The sequence below is a fragment of the Puma concolor genome, chromosome C2 (genome assembly GCF_028749965.1).
Source record: "Puma concolor isolate L17-30 chromosome C2, mPumCon1.1.hap2, whole genome shotgun sequence".
NCBI lineage: Eukaryota > Metazoa > Chordata > Mammalia > Carnivora > Felidae > Puma > Puma concolor.
In genome coordinates, this window is record NC_141675.1 from 148553413 (window position 1) to 148579854 (window position 26442).

The following is a 26442-nucleotide window of genomic DNA, read 5'->3' on the forward strand; positions in this document are numbered from 1 at the left end:
TCGAGGAGCGAGCGGCCGTCTCACCTCCCTCCTCGCCGGAGTCCACCAGCGCCCCAAACTCGTAGGAGGGGGAGCCCGCGCAGAGGGCGGGGCGAGCGTGGGTGGGCGGGGCGTGCGCGGGGGGGGGCGGGGCGAGCGCTCGTTGGGGGCGGGCGCGGGGAGGCGGGGCGAGCGCGGGGTCAGGGGTGGGAGGCGGTCGCGGACAGGAGGTGACTGTGCAGTGGGCGGGGCGAGGGGCGGAGCGAGAAGCCGCTTTTGCGCCGAGGGTTGCCTTGTGTTGTGGGGTTCTGCCCGAGGTGACCGAGGATGTGACTGGCCCGGCCGGCGGCGGCCAGCGGAGGATGTTCTCCCTCCTGGGCGCGACGACCCTGATGCTGGTTGCTGGAGCGCCGTGGACTTTGCCCGCAGCCGCAGGTGAGAGACGAGGGGTCCGGGGTGGGGGGTGGGCATCAGGCTGGGCGGTAGGGGCGTTGGAAGCCTCCGCCCTTGGAGGCCGGTGGAAGGGGCTGATGTCTGGGAGACCTCTGCTCGTCCGTGGTCACAGCGCTCAAATCGAAAATCAAGAGGAAATAGTGTTCGAGGATCCTTCCACGCCGCTTGCTTGGGAGCCAGCGCCCCCGTCCCCCGGCAGGGGACGCCCTCCTCGCCATCCCTCCCCGGGTTCCCACCCCCGCGGTGCTGGGTGTTCAGAGCCTTCCTGTCGCCTTCGTGTCTCTTTGAAAAATCCGGCAGCTTGACTAGAGCCTTAAAAAATAACCAGGGCTTTAGCCGCGAGCTATGCTGCTGCTCCTGAAACCGTGTCTCAATTCAGTAAACAGTTATTGAGATCCTAATGTTGCTCTCTTTCAAAGTCATAAAAATATTCATACTTTTTAAACCTAGTAAATGCAATTCTGGACCCTAGCTTCAGAAAATTATCCAACATGTGGGAGGAAATTTAATATGGGAGGATGTATGTGTTTGGATTTATGTCAGACTTAAGAAGATAGTAAATCATTTCTGACCATCAGTAGGCATGTGAAAAGCTGGAAGCAACCAATTGTGTAAATTGTACACGGTACAAAGGTGAAATAGACTTGTTGTCAAAAGGAGATTGCTGACAGTAATAGGACAAAATCTGAACTCGAAGATGCTACTTAATGACTATTTCCAAGTCCTTTTGCATTTCTCAGTCAATTATTTGGTGGTCTCCCAAATGCCAAGATGCCCCTAACTTCAGGGTCTCTCTCCTTCAGCAGTAGAAGGACTGCATCCCAGAGGAAATCCCTGGTTCTACCCCATCAATGTCCTCTTGTCTCAAGGCTCAGAATTGCTGAAATTAGGCTGTCTAAACTGGAGACTATAAATGCTTTCAGATCTTTTATTGATTCCCATAAACTCAATCACTGCCCTTTGGCTGCGTAGAATCCAGAAAATTACAACAAACGGGATGGGAATAAAGTTTAGAGGAGTGCAATAAGGAAAAGTAGTCTCAGTGATGAAGTCACAGAGAAAATGAATGTAAAAAAGAAAATTGAGGGAGGGGAGACTCAATAAGGAGCTCCCCAAAGTAAAAAAAAAAAAAAAAATTTCAGATGTTTTCTAAGATGCCTCCCCTTTTGACTGCATACCATAATATCTCCAGCTGGAAAATAGAGGAAGCAGTCCCAATAAAGAAAGTTCTACATGTGGACTCCTATGGTCGAAAGTCTGCAAGGAGATAATTGCTTGCCTTGAGGCAGAAGTAAAGGCTAGAAATACGGTAGGAATACATTTTAAAGCCAGTCTTTAAAAAACTGTAGTTTGTCATAACGAAAGATCAGTCCTTTGTGATGTTGAAGAAATTCCTGTGAACTCAGCATTACGCTACTGAGAAATGCAGGTTAAGTATGAAGCTATACAGACCCTGCCCTTAAGGAATTTGTAATCTGATTGCAGATATGTGCGTGACACAAAGAAGCAATTGAGTTTTGTTTTTTAGTTTGTTTGTTTGTAACATCTTCTTTCAGTGAGTTTTGAGGTCCTGCTAGATGTCAGGTACTGTCTTGAGTATCTACTTTAGTGTGAAATTAAGCAAATGGATTCCTGCTACAGCATATAAAGAGCAAGGTTAGTGTGGGCCGCAGTATTTGAGCTTCAGTATTTGAGCTTCCGTGAGCTGGGTCTGGAGGGTGAGAGGAAGAAAAATTCAGGTTGGAGGGGCCAAAAGGGAAAAATAAGAAGACAGGAAATCCAACTGGGGGAAGATTTGTACTCAAAGCATAAGAAATAAAGCAGATCTGTAGATAGAAGTCCTTAAAAATAAACAGAAGAGGGGCGCCTGGGTGGCTCAGTCGGGTAAACATCCGACTTCGGCTTAGGTCATGATCTCGCAGTTCACGAGTTCGAGCCCTGCGTTGGGCTGTGCTGACAGCTCGGAGCCTGGCGCCTGCTTCAGATTCTGTGTCTCCCTCTCTCTCTGCCCTTCCCCGGCGCATACTCTCTCAATAATAAATAAAACATTAAAAAAAAATTCTTAAAAAACAAAAACAGAAGGGTTCAGGCTTGTTAATGAACACCTTTGCAAGTTCCTGTAGGGCTCGGCTGACATGATCAACATTCCTACCTCTATCTCTCGATTTTGTCATGTGAATATCTGGTTTCTGTCAGTAGCTGTTCACTTTGAATCACACCTGTCTCATTCTCTATCAGAAAATATGAAGCGTGAACATAGAATGTGGAACCAAACTGAGGCTGTTTGTTACACAGTGGAACCCTGTATCCTCTCATTGCTTCTAAGATCAAAGAAAATGTTTATACAGACTATTTTTTCTTTTTTTTTAAACCTTAACTAAAGAATACTTTTAGTGCTAAAAAATGCCAACTGTAATCTGAGATTTCAGCAAGTTGTAATCTTTTTGCTGGTAGGTCTTTTTTTTTTTTTTTTTTTTTAATGTTTAATTTCTTTTCGAGAGAGCACAAGTAGGGGAGGGACAGAGAGAGAGGGACAGAGGGAAGGGACTTGAACTCACAAACCACGAGACCGTGATCTGAGCTGAAGTCAGACGCTCAACTGACTGAGCCACCCAGGTGCCCCAAGGTCTTTTTTTTTTTTTTTTTTTTAATTAATTAGTTTGTATTTATTTATTTATTTATTTATTTATTTATTTTTGTCATCATGATGAGGGCATTAATCCCCATCTCCTAGTTCACCCATCCCCCACCTACCCTCCCTCTGTTAACCATTAGTTTGTTCTCTACAGTTAATCTGTTTCGTGGTTTGTCTCTTTTTTCCTTTGCTCATTTTGTTTCTTAAATTGCACATATTAAAAGAAGGGGCGCCTGGGTGGCTCAGTCGGTTAAGCGTCCGACTTCAGCTCAGGTCATGATCTCACAGTGTGTGATTTCGAACCCCACGTCGGGCTCTGTGCTCACAGCTCAGAGCCTGGAAGCCTGCTTGCGATTCTGTGTCTCCCTCTCTCTCTGCCCCTCCCCTGCTCATGCTCTCTCTCTGTCTCAAAAATAAATAAAAACATTTAAAAGAATTTTTAAACTTGCACATATTAATGAGATCATACGGTGTTTGTATTTCTCTGCCTGACTTACTTCGCTTAGCATTATATTCTCTGGCTCTCTCCATGTTGTTGCAAATGGTAAGATTTCATTCTGTTTTACAGCTGAATAATATTCCATTATACCTACACACCACATCTTCTTTTTCTGTTCAGCTACTGACAGACACTTGGGCTGCCCCCATAACTTGGCTATTGTAGATAAAGCTGCAGTAAACATAAGGGTGCATGTATCCTTTTGAATTACATTTTCACATTTTTTGGGCAAAGAGACATTTTTTCAAATAAAAGACAATTTCCCTTTGTTTCTTTTCTCCAGCTTTACTGAGATGCATTTGCCATATAAGGCTAACTTTTTGCAGATTAAAAAAATCTCAGCCTTTCTCCAGCTTTCTCAAATGCAGAGATATAATTAGCAGCCTCCCTGGGCCGCGAGCACTCATTGGGTTTTTGTTGTAGATTTTTGTATATGCTTTATTATATTTGAATGCATTCACCCTTTGATCAGTGATGTGAAAGGAAGACTCACGTTTTAAAGAATATGCACGGTGTATATGTAACTGTGTTCTTTTTTGTTGCCTTTATTTATAGGGGGAGCAAATCTAAAATCTCCTGAAAATGTAGAGGTCCACATCATTGATGATACCTTCACCCTGAGGTGGAATGGGAGCGATCCAGCTGGCGGGAACGTGACTTTCTCAGCAGATTATCAAGTGTATGTGACTCTACTGATTGGTTTGCAAGAACCACCTGGATAATTTCAAACCATTGTAACCCTGTCATTTACTTCTCAGGGTTGGGAAACCATTGGCTTTTCCATCTTCTAGAGGAATTTTATGTTTGTGTGATATTTATGCCTTCGTTTCTACAAATTCATCTTTGGGTGTTTCAGCAAAAAAGGTTTGGGGCATAAGGACAGCAGACAGCTTCTGTAGACCACGCTTTTCTCTTCTAGACGCCCCGCCTTCTTTGAGTATAAATTAGGGTCGGAACTTGAACGTGTCTTGAGGACATGGGAGAGGGCCCCAAAAGGTCTATCCATGGTCTTGGAATAGGCCACCCGCACCCTGCCGGTCAGGCTTTACTATCTCCATTAGGCACAATGTTTGCATTTTAGATACAGGACCTCGCATTTCCACAGACCCTGTTTCTGGAGTTTCTGTCTCCTCCCTGGTGCTAATTTCCTACGTAATAGCTGCCAAGATAATTGGGCAGGTGGGGAGTTGCAGAAGAAAGGATTACAGAAGGGACACAGCTCAGGAGGCACAGTACTTTGCTTTGGGTGTCCTGGGTGTTAAGTGATCCCTGTCCGGGGTGATCTGTGTCCAAGAAAGAGCGGCCGGTAATTGGGCGGTGAAGAAACGGGGTGCAGGACCTCCAGAACCAGGACGCTCCCACTTCAGCCACAGCCCCGGCACCCTCCTTCTCCCATTGATTGTTCTTTGGAGTTTTGTTTGTTTTTTTAGGTTTATTTATTTATTTTGAGAGAGAGAGAGAGAATGAGCAGGGGAGGGGCAGAGAGAGGGGGCAGAGGATCCGAAGGGGGCTTCTGTGCTGACAGTAGACAGCCTGACACAGGGCTCGAACTCACGAACCGTGAGATCATGACCTGAGCTGAAGTTGGACGCTTAACCGACTGAGCCACCCGGGCACCCCCTCCAGTTGGTTGTTAATAGAACTGTGAGATTAATCCCACAACTTTAGTAATTAGCATGTGTGTACTTGTGCATGTGTACATAGATGTATGTGTGTGTGCGTGTACACACACGAACTTGTATACGTACATACGTGGTTTTTCTCGGAATTAATTATTTAAGAATTTAGCTCTAGAAACTCTTTAAGTTGAACTTGGAGTTTTGTCACTTTTGTTCTTTGCTCTCGTTGAGAACTTTCTCATGAAACAACGGCTTTCTGTATAACAAAGGTCGTTTCGGATACTCTTTTTTTTTAATTTTTTTTAACGTTTATTCATTTTTGAGAGACAGAGACAGAGCATGATCAGGGAAGGGGTGGAGAGAGAAGGAGACACAGAATTCGAAGCAGGCTCCAGGCTCCGAGCCATCAGCCCAGAGCCCGACGCGGGGCTCAAACTCACGAGCCGCGAGATCGTGACCTGAGCCGAAGTCGGACGCTCAACCGACAGAGCCACCCAGGCGCCCCTAGATGCTCTTAATTAAAGTTACCCTTTTAATAAAGAATAGTCATAGACAGCGCTCTTGTACTGTCGTTCCTCCGCATCCTGTTGCTTATCCTGAATTCTCCAGCCCATAATAGCCTTTTACCCTTTCTGACTTTAGCATCGAATGCATTATTTCACGGTGTTCTTATTCTACCCTGTTCTACTAGCTTTATAAATAATCGCCTTGTAAAAATATGCCAGACCACCAGCTTAAGGAGACAGTGTGGCGATGGTGTAGTGTCGTGCGGACTTGGGCCAGGCTGCTTGGGTTTAGAGCCGTCCCATGCTACCTATTCTGTCCCAGTTTTCTTGCCTGTTACGTTGTGATAATAAAAACTAATATGACCATATATGTTTATCATCCAAACCAAGACACTTTTCGGAGTTAGAAGGGGCAGTTCATTTTAGATAAGCGAGAACAACAAACTACAACCAGCACCACCCCGGGCACGCTGAGATGGGGCACCCCTGAAATAAGGTGTCTAACTCTGAAGGCTGTTAGAAGTATATAGAACAGTTGTATGGAAGGTGCCCAGAGCACTGACATGGAGTAAATGATCAGTGGAAGTGTAGTTAATCACAGCAGCAAACAAATATTTTTTAACGTAGTGTTTCTCAGAACATAGGACATAGGCACCGGTGATAAATGCCGCATAAAAAAGCTGTTAGGATTCCGGCGTCTGTAGAACACATGCTAAGACATCAGTGTTTGTAACCTATATCTACAGTTCATTATGATGTATGTAGTGTTTAGTATTGATTCTTTCATTCAATAAACACTGAGTGCCTCCTGTGCCGAATCCTCCTGTGGGCGCTTAGAATATATCCGTGAATAGGAAAGACAAAGGTGGCAGGTGATTATGTTATGACACTGGTTTTATGAAATGAGTTTTGTGTTGGTTACATAATCAGTTTCAAATTCTATTTTGTTCCGATCTAAATACTTTTATGATAAAGTTGAGTTCGGGGTTTGTTTTTTCTTTAAGTAACATAAAAGCAGCTACCGCTGCATTAGCTCCCTCGTCTACAGAAGCATCGGAATCAAGGATGTAAGTGCATCTCCTGGAACAGGAAAGAGGTAAAGAGTGAGAGTGGGTTAGAACCATGTCAAGACTTGGTTTTAGAAGTTTTATAAGGTCGGGGCCCCTGGGTGGCTCAGTTGGTTAAGCGTCCGACTTTGGCTCAGGTCATGATCACACTGCTCGTTAAGTTCAAGCCCCCCATGGGGCTCTGTGCTGACAGCTCAGAGCCTGGCACCTGCTCTGGATTCTGTGTCTCCCTCTCTCTTTGTTCCTCCCCTGCTCATGCTCTCTCTCTCTCTCTCTCTCTCAAATATTAAAACAAAACAAAACAAAAAAACCCACAAAATTTTTATAAGGTTTTCTGTTTATATTAAGAGTTTCTGGATTTTTAAAAATAGATTCTGGGGATGCCCGGCTGGATCAGTCAGTTGAGCATCCAACTTGATTTCAGCTCAGATCATGATCCCAGGGTTGTGGGATCTAGCCCTGCGTCGGGCTCCATTCTGAGTGGGGAGCCTGCTTAGGGTTCTCTGTCTCTGTCTCTCTCTCTCTCTCTGCCCCACCCCCACTCTTTCTCTCTCAAAATAAAAAATAGATTCTGGTGTGGAAAAGTGTCTCAGGAATGGTATCATTAAATGCCAGCTCTAACCTCACAGCTCAGATGAGTAAAATAAAAAAGGGAAACTGGCCAGGAATGAAGCTTTCCACATGCTAGTGTATGTTTTTGGCAGATTTTTCAAAGGTTTCTTTTTTGAAAAATGAGATAGACTTGTATTGGGGTCCTCAAAGAACTTATGTGGATAGATCACCCCTGGAGTCTGTTGTCTTAAAGCATTTTTATTTCCATGTATTTCCTTTATTTATTTATTTATTTATTTATTTATTTATTTATTTGAAAGAGAGAGAGAGGGGCGCCTGGGTGGCGCAGTCGGTTAAGCGTCCGGCTTCAGCCAGGTCACGATCTCGCGGTCCGTGAGTTCGAGCCCCGTGTCAGGCTCTGGGCTGATGGCTCGGAGCCTGGAGCCTGTTTCCGATTCTGTGTCTCCCTCTCTCTCTGCCCCTCCCCCGTTCATGCTCTGTCTCTCTCTGTCCCAAAATAAATAAAAAACGTTGAAAAAAAATTAAAAAAAAAAAAAAAAGAAAGAAAGAGAGAGAGCACGCACCCAAGTGAGCTGAGCGTGGAGCTTGACGCAGGGCTCAATCCCACAACCCTGGGATCGTGATCTGAGCTGAAATCAAGAGTTAATTGCTCAACCACCTGAGCCACCCAGGTGCCCCTTAAAGCATTTAAAAAAAAATTTTTTTTTAACGTTTATTTATTTATTTTATTTATTTTTTATTTTTAAAAATTTTTTTTTCAACGTTTTTATTTATTTTTGGGACAGAGAGAGACAGAGCATGAACGGGGGAGGGGCAGAGAGAGAGGGAGACACAGAATCGGAAACAGGCTCCAGGCTCTGAGCCATCAGCCCAGAGCCTGACGCGGGGCTCGAACTCACGGACCGCGAGATCGTGACCTGGCTGAAGTCGGACGCTTAACCGACTGCGCCACCCAGGCGCCCCAACGTTTATTTATTTTTGAGACAGGGAGAGACAGCATGAACGGGGGAGGGTCAGAGAGAGAGGGAGACACAGAATCTGAAACAGGCTCCAGGCTCTGAGCTGTTAGCACAGAGCCTGATGCGGGGCTGGAACTCACGGACCACGAGATCATGACCTGAGCCGAAGTCAGATGCTTAACCAACTGAGCCACCCAGGCACCCCCTTAAAGCATTTTTAAAATGAAATCTACAATATTCTCCTTCCCTCCTCGCCCCCCTCCCCTCCGAGGAGCAGCTTAGGCTGGAGCCATGAATTCATCTTGACAAAAATGCCTTCTCACCAGATAGTTCCTCTGCCTGGTTGAAGGTAGACAGGGCTTCACATAGGCAAAAAATTTCGAAACCTGGCAAGTTTCCTCTCACCTTCCCGTTAGCCTCCTCGGTAGGTCAGGCAAAGTGACATGTGGCAACATGACCCTTTCCCTTTTAGGCCCTCCTTGGCAATTTGATTTCTTCCTGTTTTTTGAAGAATCTAATATTGATCAGTTCTACTTTTGAATGGACTAAATCCACTTCAAAGAATTTGTTAATTTAGGTTAACATTTTAAGTTCTTTGTCTCTAGTGATGTAGCAGAATTACTGCAATCAGCGAGCCAAAGGGACGGTTTGGTGTTGATGAGGGCAGGGGAAGTTACCAAACCATGCTGATTCTGAGGTCTTTCTTTGGTCTGGTAAATCTATTCGTAGGACAAGTTTAGAAGGGCGTCATCGGGGCGCCTGGGTGGCTCAGTCGGTTGAGCGTCCGACTTCGGCTCAGGTCATGATCTCACGGTTCGTGGGTTCAAGCCCCGCATCGGGCTCCGTGCTGACAGCTCGGAGCTTGGAGCCTGCTTTGGATTCTGTGTCTCCCTCTCTCTCTTCTCCTCCCCTCCTTGCAGTCTGTCTCTCAAAAATAAAAATAAACATTTTTTAAAAAATTTTTTTTTAAAAAGAAGGGCATCATCAAATCCAGTTACCAAATTTTCGATAAGGAAAAGATCCAGAAACACAAGACAGCTGGCCAGAAGTCACACAACTATTCTTAACAAAGTTCGCTGTTACCTTACATGTTATTTCTTTCTCTGCTTTTTTGAAATCCTTCCTAATACAAACCGTCACAAAATTATAGAACTGTAGTAAAAAATTAACTCTGTCACGGGGTTCCTGGGTGGCTCAGTCAGTTAGGTATCCAGCTCTTGATTTTGGGTCGGGTCTTAACCCCACAGTCATGGGATTGAGCCCCACACTGGGCTCCATGCTGGCAATGGAGCCTGCTTGGGATTCTCTCTTGCACTTGTGCACGCACACTGTCTCTCTTTCTCTCTCTCTCTTTCTCTCTCTCTTTCTCTCTCTTTCTCTCTTTCTCTCTCTCTCAAAAACATTAACTGTCAGAATTATTCCATTTTATAAATAATAACTTGGTATATATGTATTGAAAAAGTGCAGAGTTGCGGAGGAAAACGTTAACAGGACCTCAAATAGAAAAAATAACTACTTAGACCAGCTTTATAATGTCAGTAAACAGAGACTGTGTTTAACACTTGTATTTATATATTTTCTTATGCATTTATTTGCCTTTTTATTTTAAAGACCCAGAAATGATACTTGGCTAAAATTGCCTGGGTGTCAATCTGTTACCAGTACCAAATGCAACTTTTCTTCACTCAAGCTAAATGTTTACGAAGAAGTCAAACTGCGTGTAAGAGCAGAGAAAGGAAACGAGACTTCTCCATGGCATAACGTTGACGCATTCACCCCATTTGAAAAAGGTAAGAAGTTGCCAGCCGAATTACAGTATATTCTTCATCAAATCTCACTGCAACAGCTCACTTTGTAAGCCTGTTCATTTGCACGATGTGAAGTCTCCCATTAAAAAAAAAAAGCGGGCCACCTAGGTGACTCATCGGTTAAGCGTCCGACTTCGGCTCAGGTCGTGATCTCGCGGTTCGTGGGTTCGTGCCCCGTGTCGGGCTCTGTGCTGACAGCTCGGAGCCTGGAGCCTGCTTCGGATTCTGTGCCTCCCTCTCTTTCTGCCCTTCCCCTGCTTGCTCACATTCTCTCTCTCTCTCTCTCTCTCTCTCTCTCTCTCTCTCTCTCAAAACCAGATAAATATTAAAACAAAAAAAAACTCCCAAGAATGATCTGTACCCCTCTCTGCACTTCTCTGCCTGCCGCTCAGCCTGCAGCCTTCTACATCAATTCCGTCCCTCATCACTACCCAAAACCACTCTCGTCCAGTACCCTGGTGACGTCAACGCCGAGTGAGTCCCCAGCCCTCTTCTAGATCTCCAGGGCCCTGCTCCCTCCCAGCACTCCTGCGCATCGGATCCCTCCTTTGCCACTTTGTTCCGGCCCCCCTGACCTTTCAGTGCCCCACTGCTCACGGGGCTCGGTCCTCACCTCTTCTCTTTCTACGCTCATCCGCTGCTAATCTGGCTTTTGAGCCCATCTGTACGCTCTTGAAAAAGGCCCACGCTTACACCTCCAGCCCCACTCTTTTCCCCTTGCCTTTAGACTGGTATCATCCGTTCTCAAATTCAGCATCCCTGCATAGATGCCTAGGGGTCATCTGGCCAAAGCTCTTGATTTCCTCCCCTCAAAACCTGCTCTTCTAGCAGTTTTTTCCATCCCTTCTAAGGACAGCACCTATTTATTCGCTCGCTCAGGCCAAGAGTCTTGGAGTCCTCCTTGGCATCCTGCCTCCAGCCTGCCAAGGAATTCTGAAAGATCAACCTTCAGAGCGTGTCCCGAATAGGATCCTTTGTCACTGCACCCCACCCCCCACCCCCACCTGGGCCAGCCTTCACTAAGCCACTCGCACTTGCCACTTGAACTTCTGCAGTAGCTTCTTCCCGGCCTCCCTGCTTCCTCGGACGTTAACTAGGATGATCTTTCCACACTGTAAATCACGGCGGCATGGCTCTCCTCCCATCTCACCCCGACACTGATTAACTACATGTCACTGATTTAACTACATGAACTAGGAACTACTACGGAGTTCTTCCTTTGTCATCTGGCTCCCAGCTACTCCTCTGATCTCCTTTTCAACCATTCAGCCATTCAAGCCTCTTCATCATCTCTTTCAAAGGGGGAGCACATTCCCACCTCGGAGGCTCTGCACTTGGAGCACCCTCGGGCAGAAATACCTTTTCCCTACGTAATGTGCGTGGCTGCCGCCCTTAAGTGACTTATGCCTCTGAGCACCTGTCTCAGAGAGGCTTTTCCAGACTAATTTACCTAAAACAGCCCTTGCCACCGTCCTCTATCCCTTTATGTCACTTCATTTTTCCGTATAGCACACCACATTGTATGTATTCGTTTATTTGGGTGTTTGGACGTTTTTTTGGTTTTTTCGATTGTCTTTTTTGTTTGTTGGTTGGTTTTGTTTTTTGCCATATGCCCCACTGAAATGTAGGCTCTGCGAGGGACTTTCTCTGTTTGACTATGCCAGGCACATATGAAGCACTTAGAATTATTTGCCAACTGAATGTTTTGACCTTGTGTTAATGAAATTGTTATAATAAATACGTTGGTCTTTTTACAGCTCAAATTGGTCCTCCGAAAGTACATTTAGAAGCCGAAGATAAGGCAATAAAAATAAACATCTCCCCACCTGGAGCAAAAGGTGGTGTCATGTGGGCTCTGGATAGTTCGAGTTTTACATACAGCTTAGAGATCTGGAAAAACTCTTCAAGTGCCGAAGTGAGCATGACTTTTACCTTTGTTCAGCAGAAGGGCAAAAGGACATGGATCTGGTCCAGATTTTGACTGTGTACTTTTTAACAGCAGAATTCTATTTGTTTTATTATAGATAAAGACTAAAACTGTTTATCCCAGAGACAAAATTTATAAACTCTCACCAGAGACGACTTACTGTTTAAAAGTTAAAGCAAGACTTTTGCCGAGAAAAATTGGTGCCTATAGTCCAGTGTATTGTATAAAGACCACAGGTAAGGAGGAAGTTATGCTTTAGATTCCGTAACTGTATGTCCGGATGGGCAATCTATTAATTGTGGCATTTTTTTCCCCCTTGGGTTGCTGGAGGTTATATGATGTTTAATAGATGTTAAAACAAAAACATTATCACTGCCGTTACATAAGGGGGAAAAATGTCACAGCGTTTGGGATTTTTTTTTTTTGTCTCAAGTCCAGAGGAATGAAAATTCTGCCTAAAAGTCTAAATAATTTCTAATGACAAAAACTGGTTTTTATTCGCTCAGAATCCACAAAGTAGCTGCCAGAGGAGCAGTTAGTTTTCCAAAAAGTATACCTTTATAAGTGAAATGTTCAAATGTGAAAGCATCCTGACATATTTCGTCAATGACATCTTGCCAGTAATGAAGGTCCGGGGTTAGGAGCTTAGATTTGTTTGTTATTTTGATCAAAGTTTTATATGCTTTGTTTTCAAAATCAAACAACACAGAAGGGTTTAAAGTTTTCCTCTCCTGCCTCCTTACCCCTGGTTCCGTTTATAAGTGACGAGCACTGCTCTCATTTTGTACATATTCTCTCCTGCCTTGGTCAGGGCTCGTGTAAGCATACGCACGGACCTACAGTTTCTTGGTTTTGGCTTTCAAAATAAAAAAATTGGATCGTGCTAGATCTGTCTTTCCACTTCCTCGTTTAACCTAATGCACTGAGGATCTCTTTGTGCGTGAGCACATACAGATCTATCACATTCTTTTAAGTGGCCGCACCATACTGCATTGTGTGAACATATACCAGAACTCACTTAGCCGTTACCTCGTGATAAAATGTAAGCCTTTTATTTTCTTTGCCGTGCCGCGAAGAATTCTTACCATACATTATCTCCCTAAAGTAAAAATGCATGCTCTTCTGTGTCATCTTTGTCTTCTAGTTGAAAATAAGCTGCCTCCACCAGAAAACGTTCGAATTGATGCTGTAAATGACATCTATGTTCTTAAGTGGGATTACGCATCTGAAAACACGACTTTTCAAGCTCAGTGGCTCCAGTAAGTCCTAGTCCATTAGTTTCCTTTTGCACAGTTTATTTTGCACAGTTCGTTATGGTTCCTTTCGTTCCACTTCAGCCGCCCACTGTTCCAGGCACACATGCTGACTGATGGAGACGCGTTGCCCTATATTGGAAACGGGATGTTTAATACCGGTTCCTGCTCTGCCGGTAACTGACTGGATGCCACTGAGCTAATCCCTTACTCTTTTGGCCTCACTTTCCTCATTTGTTGTAAGATGGGCACACTCTCATAATATCTCGAGTGCCCACTGGCTCTTTTTCTTTTTCCTAAGTATGTGTCTCGTTGTGTGTGTCATTTCCCCATTCTGCGATACTTGACACGTGACCCTGACCTGTTCTTCAGAACTCGCTTTTTCCGGGAGTCCTTGAAATGATCTCAGTCCAGCCACTCTGCCTTGCTCAAGTCAGCCTTCCCATTTTCTTGACGACTTCATTAGTTTTGACAGGGGTTTTTAGCGATGACTTCAGTGGGAAATGGAGAGAGCCGGGAGAACTGTGCTCTCGCCGACACTGGATGACGTCTAGGCGCCGCAGAAGTGGGTTGAGAGAGAACTGCACGCGGTTCACATTGACCGGGAGGTTGTAGGGGATAAAGAGGCAAATCAGGTGGAAGGAGAAGGGGGCCGTAGGGGAGGAAAGGGACGGGAAAGAAAGCTCTGTTTAGAGCAGAGGGATAGAGGGACCAGACACAAGGAAAGAAAGAGCCAGGAGAGAAGCGAGAAGCAAACAGGGCGAAGGGAAGTGGATACTGACTCTGCTGGACCTTCTCTGTCCTTCAGTGTTGGTCGTGGAATAGAAATGTGCCCCTGTGCCTCCATGCATGCCCATGAACCCTCAGACGGACCAGGAAACCGTGCAGTAGTCTTTTGTGTTCACTTCCCTCCCAGCAGGATGCTGAATGATAGGGCCACAGACGAGAGAGGGATGGAGGTTTCCGGTGGCCCGTCTCAAATTGTCTTTTGGGTACTTGGCCCACTGTACAGAGCCCGGAAGGGACTGTAAAGGGGCAGCCGAATACGGCCCGTGGTTCCTGAAATCCAAAGCGGGTAGCTGAGGTTGCATAGCAAGGTGTGATTTGGGGCTGAGGAGTGGTGTACAAATTAAAAGGTGACAGAAATCGAAAATGCGAAGGTGGGAGTGGGGCTGGAGAGGCCAAAGGAGCCGCGTGGAGGGGGAGGAGATGTGAACAAGGCCTGGATTGGTGAATCACATGTTTTAAACTGGACGAGACGGGGCACATTAGGCAGAGCTACACCACACGGGAAACTTGGGCTGCGAAGAGATTTAGAACTAGGTCAGCACGCCTGGGTGGCTCAGTCGGTTAAGCATCCGACTCTTGATTTTGGCTCAGGTCATGGCCTCACAGTTTGTGAGTTCGAACCCCGCATTGGGCTCTGCGCTGACAGTGCACAGCCTGCTTGGGATTCTCTCTCCTCCTCTCTCTCTGCCCCTCACTCCTCTCTAAATAAGTAAACTTTAAAAATGATAGATAGATAGATAGATAGATAGATAGATAGATAGATAAAGTTAGGTCAAGGTAAGGGGGAGGTACAGTTTTCTATTGCTCTGTAACAAATTACCACAAATTTAGCAGTGTAAAGAGGGCTGTTACCTCCCACTGACTTCGGGTCAGGGGACCAGGCCTGGCTTACATGGTCCCTCTGCTCAAGGTGTCCCAAGGCAGCAGTCAAGGTGTCATCTGGGGCTGTGGTTTCATACAGCCCTCATAGAGGACCTTGGCTTCCTCTCCTACACTCATGTGGTTGTTGACAGAATTCATTTCTCAAAGCTATAGGACTTGTGGTGACCTACTCCTTGGAGGCCATCAGGAGAGAGAATCTCAGATCTCTAGACCTCTTTTCGGGGGCCTGTTTGATGAGGCAGGTCCCTCAAGCTTAGTGTCATTCAGTTAACAAAGAGTCTGCTGATTTGGGACCTTAATTTCATTTGCAAATCCCTGTATCTTTGCCATATAATGTAACCTACTCAAGAGTTCATGGATTCTGCCCACACTCAAGGGGAGGGAATATATAGGACATGTGCACCAAGGGTGAGAATCTTGGGAGCCATCTTGGAATTTTGCCTACCATGTGGGAGAAGACCCGCGTTGAGAACAGTTGAACCTTTGGTCATGGGAGAGAAGTGGGAGAGAAAGTTGAATAGGTAGGATAGAGTAAGATAAGCTTAGCCTCAGACTGCCCTCTAGGCATTTATTTGGGTGCTGTTCAGAATTTTACATTGAGGGATAGGTAACATGAGGTCCATATTCAAGGAGGGTGAAGGTTGCTGCATTGTATGTGATGCAGTGAACCACTGAAACCCCAAAGACAGGAGAACCAGTTAGGAGGCTATTGTAGTTCCAAGCTTGAACTGGGATGCTCTGAGCCGTTGGTTTCTGAGCAATTTACTTGACCTCCCCAGGCTCAGTTAGGTGCCCACGTTCTGTTTAGACTTGCTCTTATCACCCTGTGGTGTACATCTCCCATTATAACAGGCAGCCATTGGCGTGTGGGTGGATGTTTCACAGCTGGTTTTCCAGAAGAAGAAAAAGCCTTATTTTTAATGTTTGCCAGTTTTCATGATGTAAATGCTCCCACTGTGGTCACTTTTTTTTTTTCTTTTTACTGTGTTCACTTTCAAGCTTCCAACATAATGTCACCGAACATGGCTTTGGGAAGAAACGCACAGCAAAACTCCATTACACAGTATGTCCACCACATAGATACAATAGGCGTGAATAGCTTTGAGCACAGATAATAAAATATAGTCAAATAATTAGGACAGAGGACTTTCGAGCCAGGTTGTCACCTGTGCTTCTGACCCACCAGCTACAAATTAAAAAAAAAGACAGAAAATGAAAAAAGAAGAGAAGAGTTTTGAGTATTTTTATTTTTAATACAAACTCTTTGTAAGCTTATACAATTTGATGATTTTTTTTTAATATCTTATTTACTTTTTGGGAAAGTGCAAGTGGGGGAGGAGTAGAGAGAGGGGGACAGAAGACCCGAAGCAGGCTCTGCACTGACAGGGTGACAGCAATGAGCCCGATTTGGGGCTCGAACTCTCAAACCGGGAGATCATGACCTGAGCTGAAGTCGGACGCTCAACCCACTGAGCCACCCAGGGGCCCTGCAATTTGATTTTTAATAATGGCTTTTAATAATGGGTTTGCAGCATTGCTGACTATTCAGCAGCTGTTTTTGTGTGCTGGCACTGGTCAGCCCCGGCACACCCGTGCTTTATCACATTCTGGAACAAGGTCTTCAGTTCTCTGCGTCGTATGGACGTCTCTGATACCGTATTGCGAGACACTGAGGGTGGGGACTGTTTGCCTCTGTAACCTTAGTCCCTAACAGAGTGTCTAGCATATTATAGGTGTTTCATAAATACTTACTGAATGATTATGTTTGTAATAAAATTTTTTTTTTTTTTGTCTTAAAAGTGCCTATTTTAAAAAGATTCCTGGGAACAACTCAGGTAAATGGAAACAAATGCCAGGCTGTGAAAATGTCAAAACTACCCAGTGTGCCATTCCTCAAAATACTTTCCAAAAAGGAATTTACCTTATCCGTGTTCAAGCATCTGATGGAAATACCACATCTGTTTGGTCTAAAGAAAAAAGATTTGATGCTCAGTTACAAAGTAAGCCAGTAGCTTTTCCTCCGGAATGTGTTTCTCTGATTTGATGCAAATTCTTAACGCTGTTTTCCTAAGTCCCAAGTTGAGCTTCGTGTCTGTACATTTTTTTCCTAGGTGTCCTCGTTCCTCCAACCATTAACGTGAAACCCACGAATGATGTTTCCCTGCGGGTCTTTATTGGCGCTCCAGAAGAGTCTGAAAACAAGTCTGTGAACCAGCATTACTCACTAATTTATGAAGTCGTATTTTGGGAAAATACTTCAAATGCTGAGGTAAAACACACACAACAACAACAACAACAAACTATGTGCTGCAAGTTTGTAATGTAGGGCTGTAAATGTGATTTGGGTAAACAAAGTTTGAAGTTAAAATTTTGGCAAAATTTGTAAACTCTAATAATGTTAGCATCTTTCCATGTTTTGCGTGCTAGTTATGGATCATCTGCGTCTGGGCCCGTTTGTTTTTAACACTCAGATCCCTGAGCCCTTTTACTACTCAAATCAGAATCTCCAGAGGTAGAACTCAGGAATTTGTGTTTTTAAAACGATTCCTGGGTATTTATCTAAACCAGGGTTGCTCAATGCTGTTGACCTTTGGATTGGATCATTCTTTGTGGTCAGAGTTGTCTTACGCATTATGGATGCCAGGATCATCCCTCCCAGTCAGGACAACCAAAAAAACCTTTAGATGTTGCCAGATATCCCTCGGAGGCAGGGTACCTCCGAGGAGGTGAAGAATCTTAGATGGTACAACGGTTTGTGGCCCTCCAGGAGGAAACCATGCCTCCAGAGTTCAATTTCACTCAACAAAATCAATTTCGTGGCAAGGGAGAGATTAGAAAACAGTCGTCTAAAAAGGCTCCTGAGCTGGGGGACTCCTGAAAAAAAAGGTTAAGAAACATGGGTTCAAATACTAAAATTCAAAAACCATGGGCAAAGATACAACATCAGATAATCCACATTATTTCTAGATTTCTTTTCCCTGTGGAATTACAATCAAGGACTCAACCTTTAAAAATCTTAGGCAGTCGAGTGGGGTGAATTCTGTAACTTGACTTCATTTTCAGTTGGAAATCCAAGAAGATTCCAGTGACTTGGCTGCTTTCCTTTTAACTATCTGAACACACTGTAACCAAAGCATAATTTTTTTTTCAATTTTTTTTTTCAACGTTTTTTATTTATTTTTGGGACAGAGAGAGGCAGAGCATGAACAGGGGAGGGGCAGAGAGAGAGGGAGACACAGAATCGGAAGCAGGCTCCAGGCTCCGAGCCATCAGCCCAGAGCCTGACGCGGGGCTCGAACTCACGGACCGCGAGATCGTGACCTGGCTGAAGTCGGACGCCTAACCGACTGCGCCACCCGGGCGCCCCCAAAGCATAATTTAGTACACTGAGAATTAGTCAGTTCTCAGTTATCCCTACATCAGGAAAACCTAAATATGTGTCTCAAGCCACCAAATTGTGTAACCTTACGCAAGGTGCTTTACCTCTCTGAGATTTTTTTTCCTCTTTTGTAAAGTGGTGGTAGTCATAGTAACTACATTTTTTTTTGAAAGGATGTTTATGTTTATAAGGTTTAAAATGAGGCAACATCTGAGGGGTACCTGGCCAGCTCAGTCGGTGGAACTTGTGACTTTTGATCTTGGATTGTGGTTTGAGCCCCATGTTGGGTATAGAGATTACTTAAAAAAATTTTTTTTTAATTTTTTTTTTTAACGTTTATTCATTCTTGAGAGACAGAGAGACAGAGCATGAGTGGAGGAGGGGCAGAGAGAGAGACAGGGAGACAGAATCCGAAGCAGGCTCCAGGCTCTGAGCTGTCAGCACAGAGCCTGATGTGGGGCTCAAACCCACGAACTGTTGAGATCATGACGTGAGCCGAAGTCAGACGCCCAACCTACTGAGCCACCCAGGCACCCCTTATTTAAAAAATTTTTTAATCTTTTTTAAAAATTGTTTTTAATGTTCTTATTTATTTTTGAGACAGAGAGAGACAGAGCACGACTGGGGGAGGGGCAGAGAGAGAGGGAGACACAGAATCGGAAGCAGGCTCCAGGCTCTGAGCTGTCAGCACAGAGCCCGACACGGGACTCGAACCCACAGACTGTAAGATCATGACCTGAGCTGAAGCTGGACGCTTAACCGACTGAGCCACCCGGGCGCCCCTAAAAATCTTTTAAAACGAGGCAACATATGAAAATACCTAGTACATGACTTGACAGATAGTAGAGATTAAATAATTTCACTGGCCATCTTGTCCTGTCTGGCCAGTACGGCAGTTATTACACTCATGATAGCAACTCCTATTTATTGAAAGCTTATTAAGCAGCAGGTACTGTGGTAAGTAATTTACGTCAACTGCCTCAGTCATTCTTCCACAGAACAACCCTGCCAGGCGATCTGATTGATGAAATCATTCAGCAGACACTTGGGATGGAGTGTCCGTCCCTTATTCCTTCCCTGATTGATGCGGAGCTTTCGACAGTGGAACGTGGCTGGGTGTGATGTGAGCATAGTTTGGCTTGGCACTCAGACTTCTCTCGTTTGCCAGGAGGGAACAATGCTCCACCTGGTTTCTGGTCCAAGGAGGATGAGGGACTCATGGAGGAGACTTAAACCTGACCCACCGCCTCCATGAGGGCTCCCCAGGCAGTCAGAACATGTGGGGGGGGGGCGGGGCAGGGGGGGAGAATAAATGTGTTTTCAGCCACAGGACGTTTAGTGTTATTATGTAACACTGCGCGTTACTTCGTTGTCCTTGTTTTGTGATGTTGTTACACAATATTATGGTGGCCATACCCGACTACTACAGGGAGGTGCAATAATTGTCTTCGTTTTACAGATCTGGAAATAGGGCAAGGAGAAATGAAATAACTTCACCAAAGGCCACATAGCTATACGTGATACCTTAATACAGGCAGTTGAAGGCCAGAACCCCCCACTCCTGAGCAGAGGAAGTACAATGGCAATTAATCCAAATCCACGGGTACTTATAAATTAGAGTTGTCTTAGGACTCTATCTTACTCTTTTTTTTGGAAGCAGCATTTTTAACTTTGATTTGGTTCTGATGTGTCATCCAAAATAAATTTATAGTTCTTAAATGCACTCCAACTAAGTGGTTAGGAGGGGCCAGTCCTAGACTGGATATTTAGAGAATTCAGGAAAGTGACATTCCCTAGCTGATTTCCTAAGGTAACTAAATTTTATCAATGATCTCCTTATATTTTTTATAGAGAAAAACTCTAGAGAAAAGAACTGACTTTACTTTTCCTAACTTGAAACCACTGACTGTATATTGCGTCAAAGCCAGAGCACTCACTGAGAATGAAAGGTGGAATAAGAGCAGCGTTTTTAGTGATCCTGTGTGCGAGAAAACAAAACCAGGTCAGAATCTTTCATTATATCTTTAAAAAAAATTGTTTTAATGTTTATTTTTGAGAAAGAGAGAGAGAGAGAGAGAAGACCGAGTGTGAGCGGGGGGAGGGGCAGAGAGCAGGGCAGACTCAGAATCTTAGGCTCCAGGCTGTGAGCTGTCAGCACAGAGCCCAACGCGGGGCTCGAACCCATGAACTGTGAGATCATGGCCTGAGCCGAAGTCGGACACTTAACCAACTGAGCCACCCAGGTGCCCTCATTGTATCTTTTTTAAAAATGTAACTAGACTTGGGGCGACTGGGTGGCTCAGTCAGTTAAGCATCCAACTCTTGATTTCAGCTCAGGTCAATGATCTCACGGTTTGGGAGTTTGAGCCCTGCATCAGGCTCTGTGCTGATGGCATGGAGCCTGCTTGGGATTTTCTCTCTCTCCCTTTCCTTGTACCTCCCCTGCTTGCTCTCTCTCTTTCATCAAAATAAATAAACTTTTTTTCTTTTTCTTTTTTTTTTTGTTAATGTAACTAGACTGGGACGCCTAGGTGGTTCAATCAGTTGAACATCTCTTGATTTTGGCTCAGGTCATGATCTCACAGTTCATGAATCCAAGCCCCACATCGGGCTCTGTGCTGACAGTGTAGAGCCTGCTTGGGATTCTCTCTCTCTTGCTGTTTCTCTGCCTCTCCCCAGCTCGCTCGCTGTCTCTCAAAATAAATAAATAAACTTTAAAAATAATTCAGTTCACTGAGATTGTAAAATATTTCCTTTTTGACTACTTTAAAAGTATAAAGAGAATATTTTCTTCATGAACTACATGAATCAAAAGTAGACCTTGAAGTTAAGTCTTTCGGTTTTAGAAAATATTTTTCTTTTCTTTTCTTTTTAATGTTTTATTTTTGCGAGAGAGACAGAGCACAAGCAGGTGAGGGGCAGAGAGAGAGACAGGGAGACACAGAAACCAAAGCAGGCTCTAGGCTGTGAGCTGACAGCACAGAGCCCGACGCAGGGCTTGAACCCACAAACCACGAGGTCACGACCTGAGCAGAAGCCGGACGCTCACTCGACTGAGCCACCCAGCCACCCCTAGAAAATATTTTTAATGCACAATTCAGTGTTTTTGAATGCCTTAAATTTCTTCCAGTACCCACATAATTAATTGCTCTTACCACTTACTCTTTAGCATTTAATAAAACTATTTTTGACTTTTTTTTTTTTTACATCATTCTTAATACGATTATCACGCGGAAGTCGCTTAAGTAGCTCAATTGTGAATTTTGTTACGAGGGAATGGTGAAGTCCCATGTTGTATTTTCCAGTTCCTAGTGTTGACCTGTAGGGACTTACTCGTCGCAGAATGGTTTTAATTAGGCCAGCTGTGTGTTGCAGAAATGCTAGAGAATACTTCGCACGTTGGGAGCCACATGTCAACGGCGGCCTCCTTCACTAAGCCTCTCTTACTTCACTGGCCAGGCCACCATCTTTAAACGGAAGTGGGTTGCCCACAGCTGCTGTATGCTCAGTGTTACCAGAAATATTTCTAGGGGCGTACGGTTGCCTACATTTTATGTTTCCTTTCACGTGGCTACGTGTTATGCGCACACGGTGTCAGCACTATTAATGCGTTTGCGTGTCAAAACTTACGTTGAAGCTAAACATCACTTATTTCTGTTTTAGGAAGTACTTCCAGAACGTGGCTCATAGCTGGGATTTGTGCTGCCTTATTGTCCATCCCGGTCGTCACTTACGTTCTGAAACTATTCCTGCGATGTGTCCGTTATGTGTTCTTCCCATCAAGTAAACCTCCTTCCACGATAGATGAGGTATGTTACTCTTCTGTGTCGCCAGGTGGATTTTTCTTAAAATGAACGGGAAGTACGTTTCGTTTCAACAGAATCCATACTTTTTTCTTGTTACGCAGAAACTAATACAGACTGGGCTGTTTTCTTCAGCTTTCAGTAAATTGGCTTTAGAAACAGCCATTTAACATCACATAACATGGACTGGTAACATGTGTCCGTCATCTCCCAGGATTCTGGCAGTTTGGCCCCTGTGGCATTTGTTTTACCACTGAAAGGCTTGGCAAAACATAAGAGACTCTTAAAAACTGAGAACGAACTGAGGGTTGATGGGGGGTGGGAGGGAGGGGACGGTGGGTGATGGCTATTGAGGAGGGCACCTGTTGGGAGGAGCACCGGGTGTTGTATGGAAACTAATTTGACAATAAATTTCATATTAAAAAAAAAAAAGAAAGAAAGGCTTGGTAGTCACCAAAAGCCTACCACATTGTCGTGAGTTGCACAAAGCGTATTCTGTAGATGACATCACAGACAGGGAAATAAGGAGAATGAGCCTCCTCTCGCGATACCTCGCAGGTTCCTGTTTGGCACACCTGTGAGGGGAGCCGATTTAATTAATGAAAGCACTCGATGATCAAGGCCCAAGCGCAAGGACCTGGCCTGGGGATGGTGGGTTCACCTAGGTGGGCTTCAGGCTGCCTGCCTCGAGAGTGTCGTTCGGGGCTCCGGCTTTGCAGCTCCAGAGACGTGGAGGCGAATTGTTGATCAGCCACAATCCGTCTGCACATGTTCACTCTGTGAGCTCCAGCCGATCACTGAAGAGAACCTGGGCGAGCGCCCTTACGGGGTAAAATTTCCAGACACCCTCGCCACAATCCCAGAGCACGACCCCCCCCCCCCCCCCCCGTTCCGTCCTCTCCCGCGCTCACCGGGCCCCTGACCCTAACAGTGCTCAGTTGTACGTGACCTCACAAGTGGCCGTGTTCTAAACTTTAGACTGGGGTCGACAGGCTCTTAGCTGACTTTTTTTTCATATGCACGCCAAAAGACAGCTTTTCTCGGTACTGGATGTAGGAGACGGAAGCTAGGTTATTAGTAGGAAACTGTTAACTCTTTTAAACAACCTGTTTCCATTCCTCCCCTTCTTTAAATCAGTATTTCTCTGAGCCGCCACTCCGGAACCTCCTCCTTTTCACTTCTGAAGAGCAAACTGAAAGGTGTTTTATAATCGAAAATACAAACATTATCACCGCAGTAGAAGAAACTGAGCAAATCGGTGAAGATCACAAAAAATACAATTCCCAAACCAGTCAAGATTCGGGAAATTACTCGAATGAAGACGACAGCAACGACAGCAAAAGTGGCGAAGACTTCCCGCAGCAGGAAGCCGAGTGACCGGAAGCGAGCCCTACACCCTCCGGAAGTTGCGTGGGAGGCACGCCGGAAGTGCGAGCTGCGCCGCTCGATCCCTCCGCTCCGGCTTGCTGGGGAAGGAAAACATCTCCGGGTCGTAGGTCCTAAAATACAGGCAAGCAGGTGACGGCGGTGTTTGCAAATGGAAGAACACAGATCGGGACACACGTTCTCTGTATTCTTTCCCACATGTGGAGCCGTGACTGAGGGTAGTTAATTGTGTTCCTGTCGGGTAACACGGTCACCGTGCTGCCTGTGGCCGCGCGTCACCCATTCGTTCGCCATCCTCCATTCCCAGTGTGATAGTTCAGGATTTTTCGGTGAGCAGTTAGACACTCTTGTAGGCCCTTGGGAAATTTCCTTAGAGAAGCCGGGTTCCGTTACCACTGGTTTTCTGGAAAACAGCTTAGTCCAGAAAACATCTGCAGATGCCAGGAATGGGATCCGTAACATTTTCAGGGGACTTCTCTCCGGGTATCCCCGAAACACTGGCTCTACATCACAGTTACTCTTCCTTCTGTGGTTGAGGCTTCAAAACAGGTAATCTTTTGCTAGACATTAACACTTCCCGATTCAGAACTTAATTCACAACTTAGTAGAACAGTAGCTTCTGAATTCGCAGCCACCGAAGTTACAGAGAAAGGGCAAACTGTCTAATTAGAGAAGTTAGGATTTTTTTTAGCAGAAGGAAGTATGTAGAGGTGAGCCAGGTGTATGCAGGAAGGCTTGAGACCAGAATTTGCTACCGATAGAGTAAGAAGTAGAAGATAATGCAGTAGGAGGAAAGCAGGTGACTTTAATGAAAAACAAGAGTAATGTGTCTAATCAACTTTTAATTATTAACGTGCCGTGTGGTCGCTTGTTGCTAGGCTCATGTGCCATTTTTTTTTTTCCTTTCTCAGTTTTATTGAGATGTAATTGACCTGTAACTTACCTGTGTCGTGTTTCAAACCCGGCCAGCTTCTCTGTGTAGCTGTGTTCAGGCATCCCTTCTGTTTCGTTTACGTGTGCTCAAGAAAAGGAAAATGTATTGCCGAGGTGAGGAAGAAAATGTAACTGGAAGGAAAACCTAATTTTAAGAATTACGTGTTTTCCAAAGGCCACCTAGAGTTTATATTTAAACTATTCACGGAGCTCCTTCCCTTAGGAAGGAAGTCTGGGAATTTTGGTGGCCTCTGAAGGGAGAAGAGATGGGAGTGACATGGTGCGCTGGGACATCCGTAACCTAAGGCCAGTATTGTGTACGCGGTGGTCCCCACGGAGGTGACAGGTTCCTCCGTGGGGAAGAAAAGGTTGAAGGCGGCTGCCGTGGGAAGGCCGTACACCTGCACGTCATGCGCTCTCCGGGCTTCCTGCACTCTCCGGGACCTGCCGTCCAGGCTGCGGGCAGAGCGCCGCGAGGGTCAGGAAGGCCCTGGAGCCCCTCTGAGACACAGGCCTGCGCTGGGGGGATCCCTGAGGTGACCCGCACACATTCGCCTTTTGATCTTTCTGACCGGAGACATTTCCTTGCAGGCAGACCTTCTGGGTTGGCCCTCTGCTTGTAGAGGTGATAGGAACGTGTTCGGACACCCTGTCCCCCACCCTGTGGCTTTCATGCCGAGCTGATGGCGACGGTCCCGGCCAGCACCCAGGCCCTAGATTGACCCCGGCAACAAAGCTGGGCGCCACGATGTGGCAGCATGCGTCTTCACCTCTATGGTGTTGGGTGAGCACACGTCTCAGCAGCAGCAGCAAACACAAAGCTGCTCGGTTTTGCCCTCGTTGTCTAGACCTGAAAATACAGTTCCTTTCCATTCCGCATTATGGTCTGCTTGTAACACAGCCAGGAGGTGCTTCCTTGCAAAGTGAGGAGTATTCTTCCCGAAGAATAGTTTGCTTGGAAGTATCGTGTCCTCGGGGGTGCCGAGAAAATGCCTCGTGATCACAATATGGATTGTTCTCTGAGAGGCTGAATGTAACCTAAGAGTTTGTGTAAAAGATTTGTATCATCGCAGCCAGAAATCTTTATCATAGATTAATAGCCATCGTAAGTAGTGCCATGGGTCCGTAAACACATACCTTCATGTTTATATTTACCCTTGCCCTCACATTGACGTGGGCCATATTCCATTGTTAGGACAGCCATAAACCACTTACTAGTGTAGATTCTAATTCGAAAATTAGCAATGCTGCTCAGAACTATGCATCTTAGAGCATTTTAGAATCTGATCAGAAATTTACAACCGGTAAAGTTATTTTTTTAAATAGAATTTGCAGTTTGGGGGCGCCTGCGTGGCTCAGTCGGTTGAGCGTCCGACTTCGGCTCTGGTCACGATCTCGCAGTCCGTGAGTTCAAGCCCCGCATCGGGCTCTGTGCTGACTGCTCAGAGCCTGGAGCCTGTTTCACATTCTGTGTCTCCCTCTCTCTCTGACCCTCCCCCGTTCATGCTCTGTCTTTCTCTGTCTCAAAAATAAATAAACGTTAAAAAAAAAAAAAAGAATTGGCAGTTTGTTATCTTTTTCCCAGCCTGTGACCTTTAAAACAGCCCCGGATTGCTCTTAAGAATTCTGAGTGTACAAAAACTTTCCTCCCTCCCCTCTCCTTCCTGTGACTCCCCTGACATGTTACATATTTGTTTTTCATGTGGTATCTGTCTGCCCCCATGAGACCAGAAGCTGTATGAGACCAGACTTTCTCTTACTCAGTGCTGTATCCTCAGCAGAAAATAATTATCTAATGTGTGAAATCTACAGTTTGAACCACGTGGGTGCCTCTGACAATGTTTGTATGTTTGTTGAGTTTGTTGGAAGGTCATAGCCATGTTTTCAGTGTTTCTTTGCAGTAAACTTGCATCCTTTATTCATGTTTTTGTCTTTAAACCCTGTTACTGTGAACAATTCTATATAATAAACACTGGGGCCAGAAGTCTTCAA

At 45.2% G+C, this 26442-nt stretch overlaps 1 protein-coding gene and 1 long non-coding RNA gene across 3 annotated transcripts; one reads left to right on the forward strand and one right to left on the reverse strand.

Annotated features, from left to right (window-relative positions):
• The first annotated feature begins 236 nt into the window (after positions 1-236).
• On the forward strand, positions 237-26442 carry IFNAR1 (interferon alpha and beta receptor subunit 1). 2 transcript variants are annotated; one of them, XM_025913326.2, is made up of 11 exons: positions 237-414; positions 4122-4245; positions 9902-10080; positions 11856-12013; positions 12123-12261; positions 13170-13284; positions 16750-16949; positions 17061-17218; positions 20180-20330; positions 21992-22137; positions 23269-26442. In XM_025913326.2, the coding sequence occupies exons 1-11, from the start codon at positions 342-344 to the stop codon at positions 23506-23508; spliced, it is 1683 nt and encodes a 560-aa protein (XP_025769111.2). In that variant the 5' UTR covers positions 237-341; the 3' UTR covers positions 23509-26442. The 2 variants fall into 2 exon arrangements, with proteins under 2 accessions (XP_025769111.2, XP_086532005.1); XM_086675879.1 differs by lacking the exons at positions 11856-12013; positions 12123-12261 and having other exon boundaries at positions 266-414.
• On the reverse strand, positions 22025-23002 carry LOC147577595 (uncharacterized). The gene is made up of 2 exons (XR_015240424.1): positions 22597-23002; positions 22025-22172 (listed from the first exon to the last, which is right to left on the reverse strand). It is a non-coding gene; the product is annotated as an uncharacterized LOC147577595 (long non-coding RNA).

Excerpts from the sequence above, each read along its gene's own strand:
- IFNAR1 (XM_025913326.2), top strand. The coding sequence starts at position 342 with ATGTTCTCCCTCCTGGGCGCGACGACCCTGATGCTGGTTGCTGGAGCG. Across the intron at positions 4,246-9,901 it reads TTCTCAGCAGATTATCAAGT|ACCCAGAAATGATACTTGGC; the intron begins GTATGTGACTCT and ends TTTATTTTAAAG. Across the intron at positions 13,285-16,749 it reads TTTCAAGCTCAGTGGCTCCA|TGCCTATTTTAAAAAGATTC; the intron begins GTAAGTCCTAGT and ends TTGTCTTAAAAG.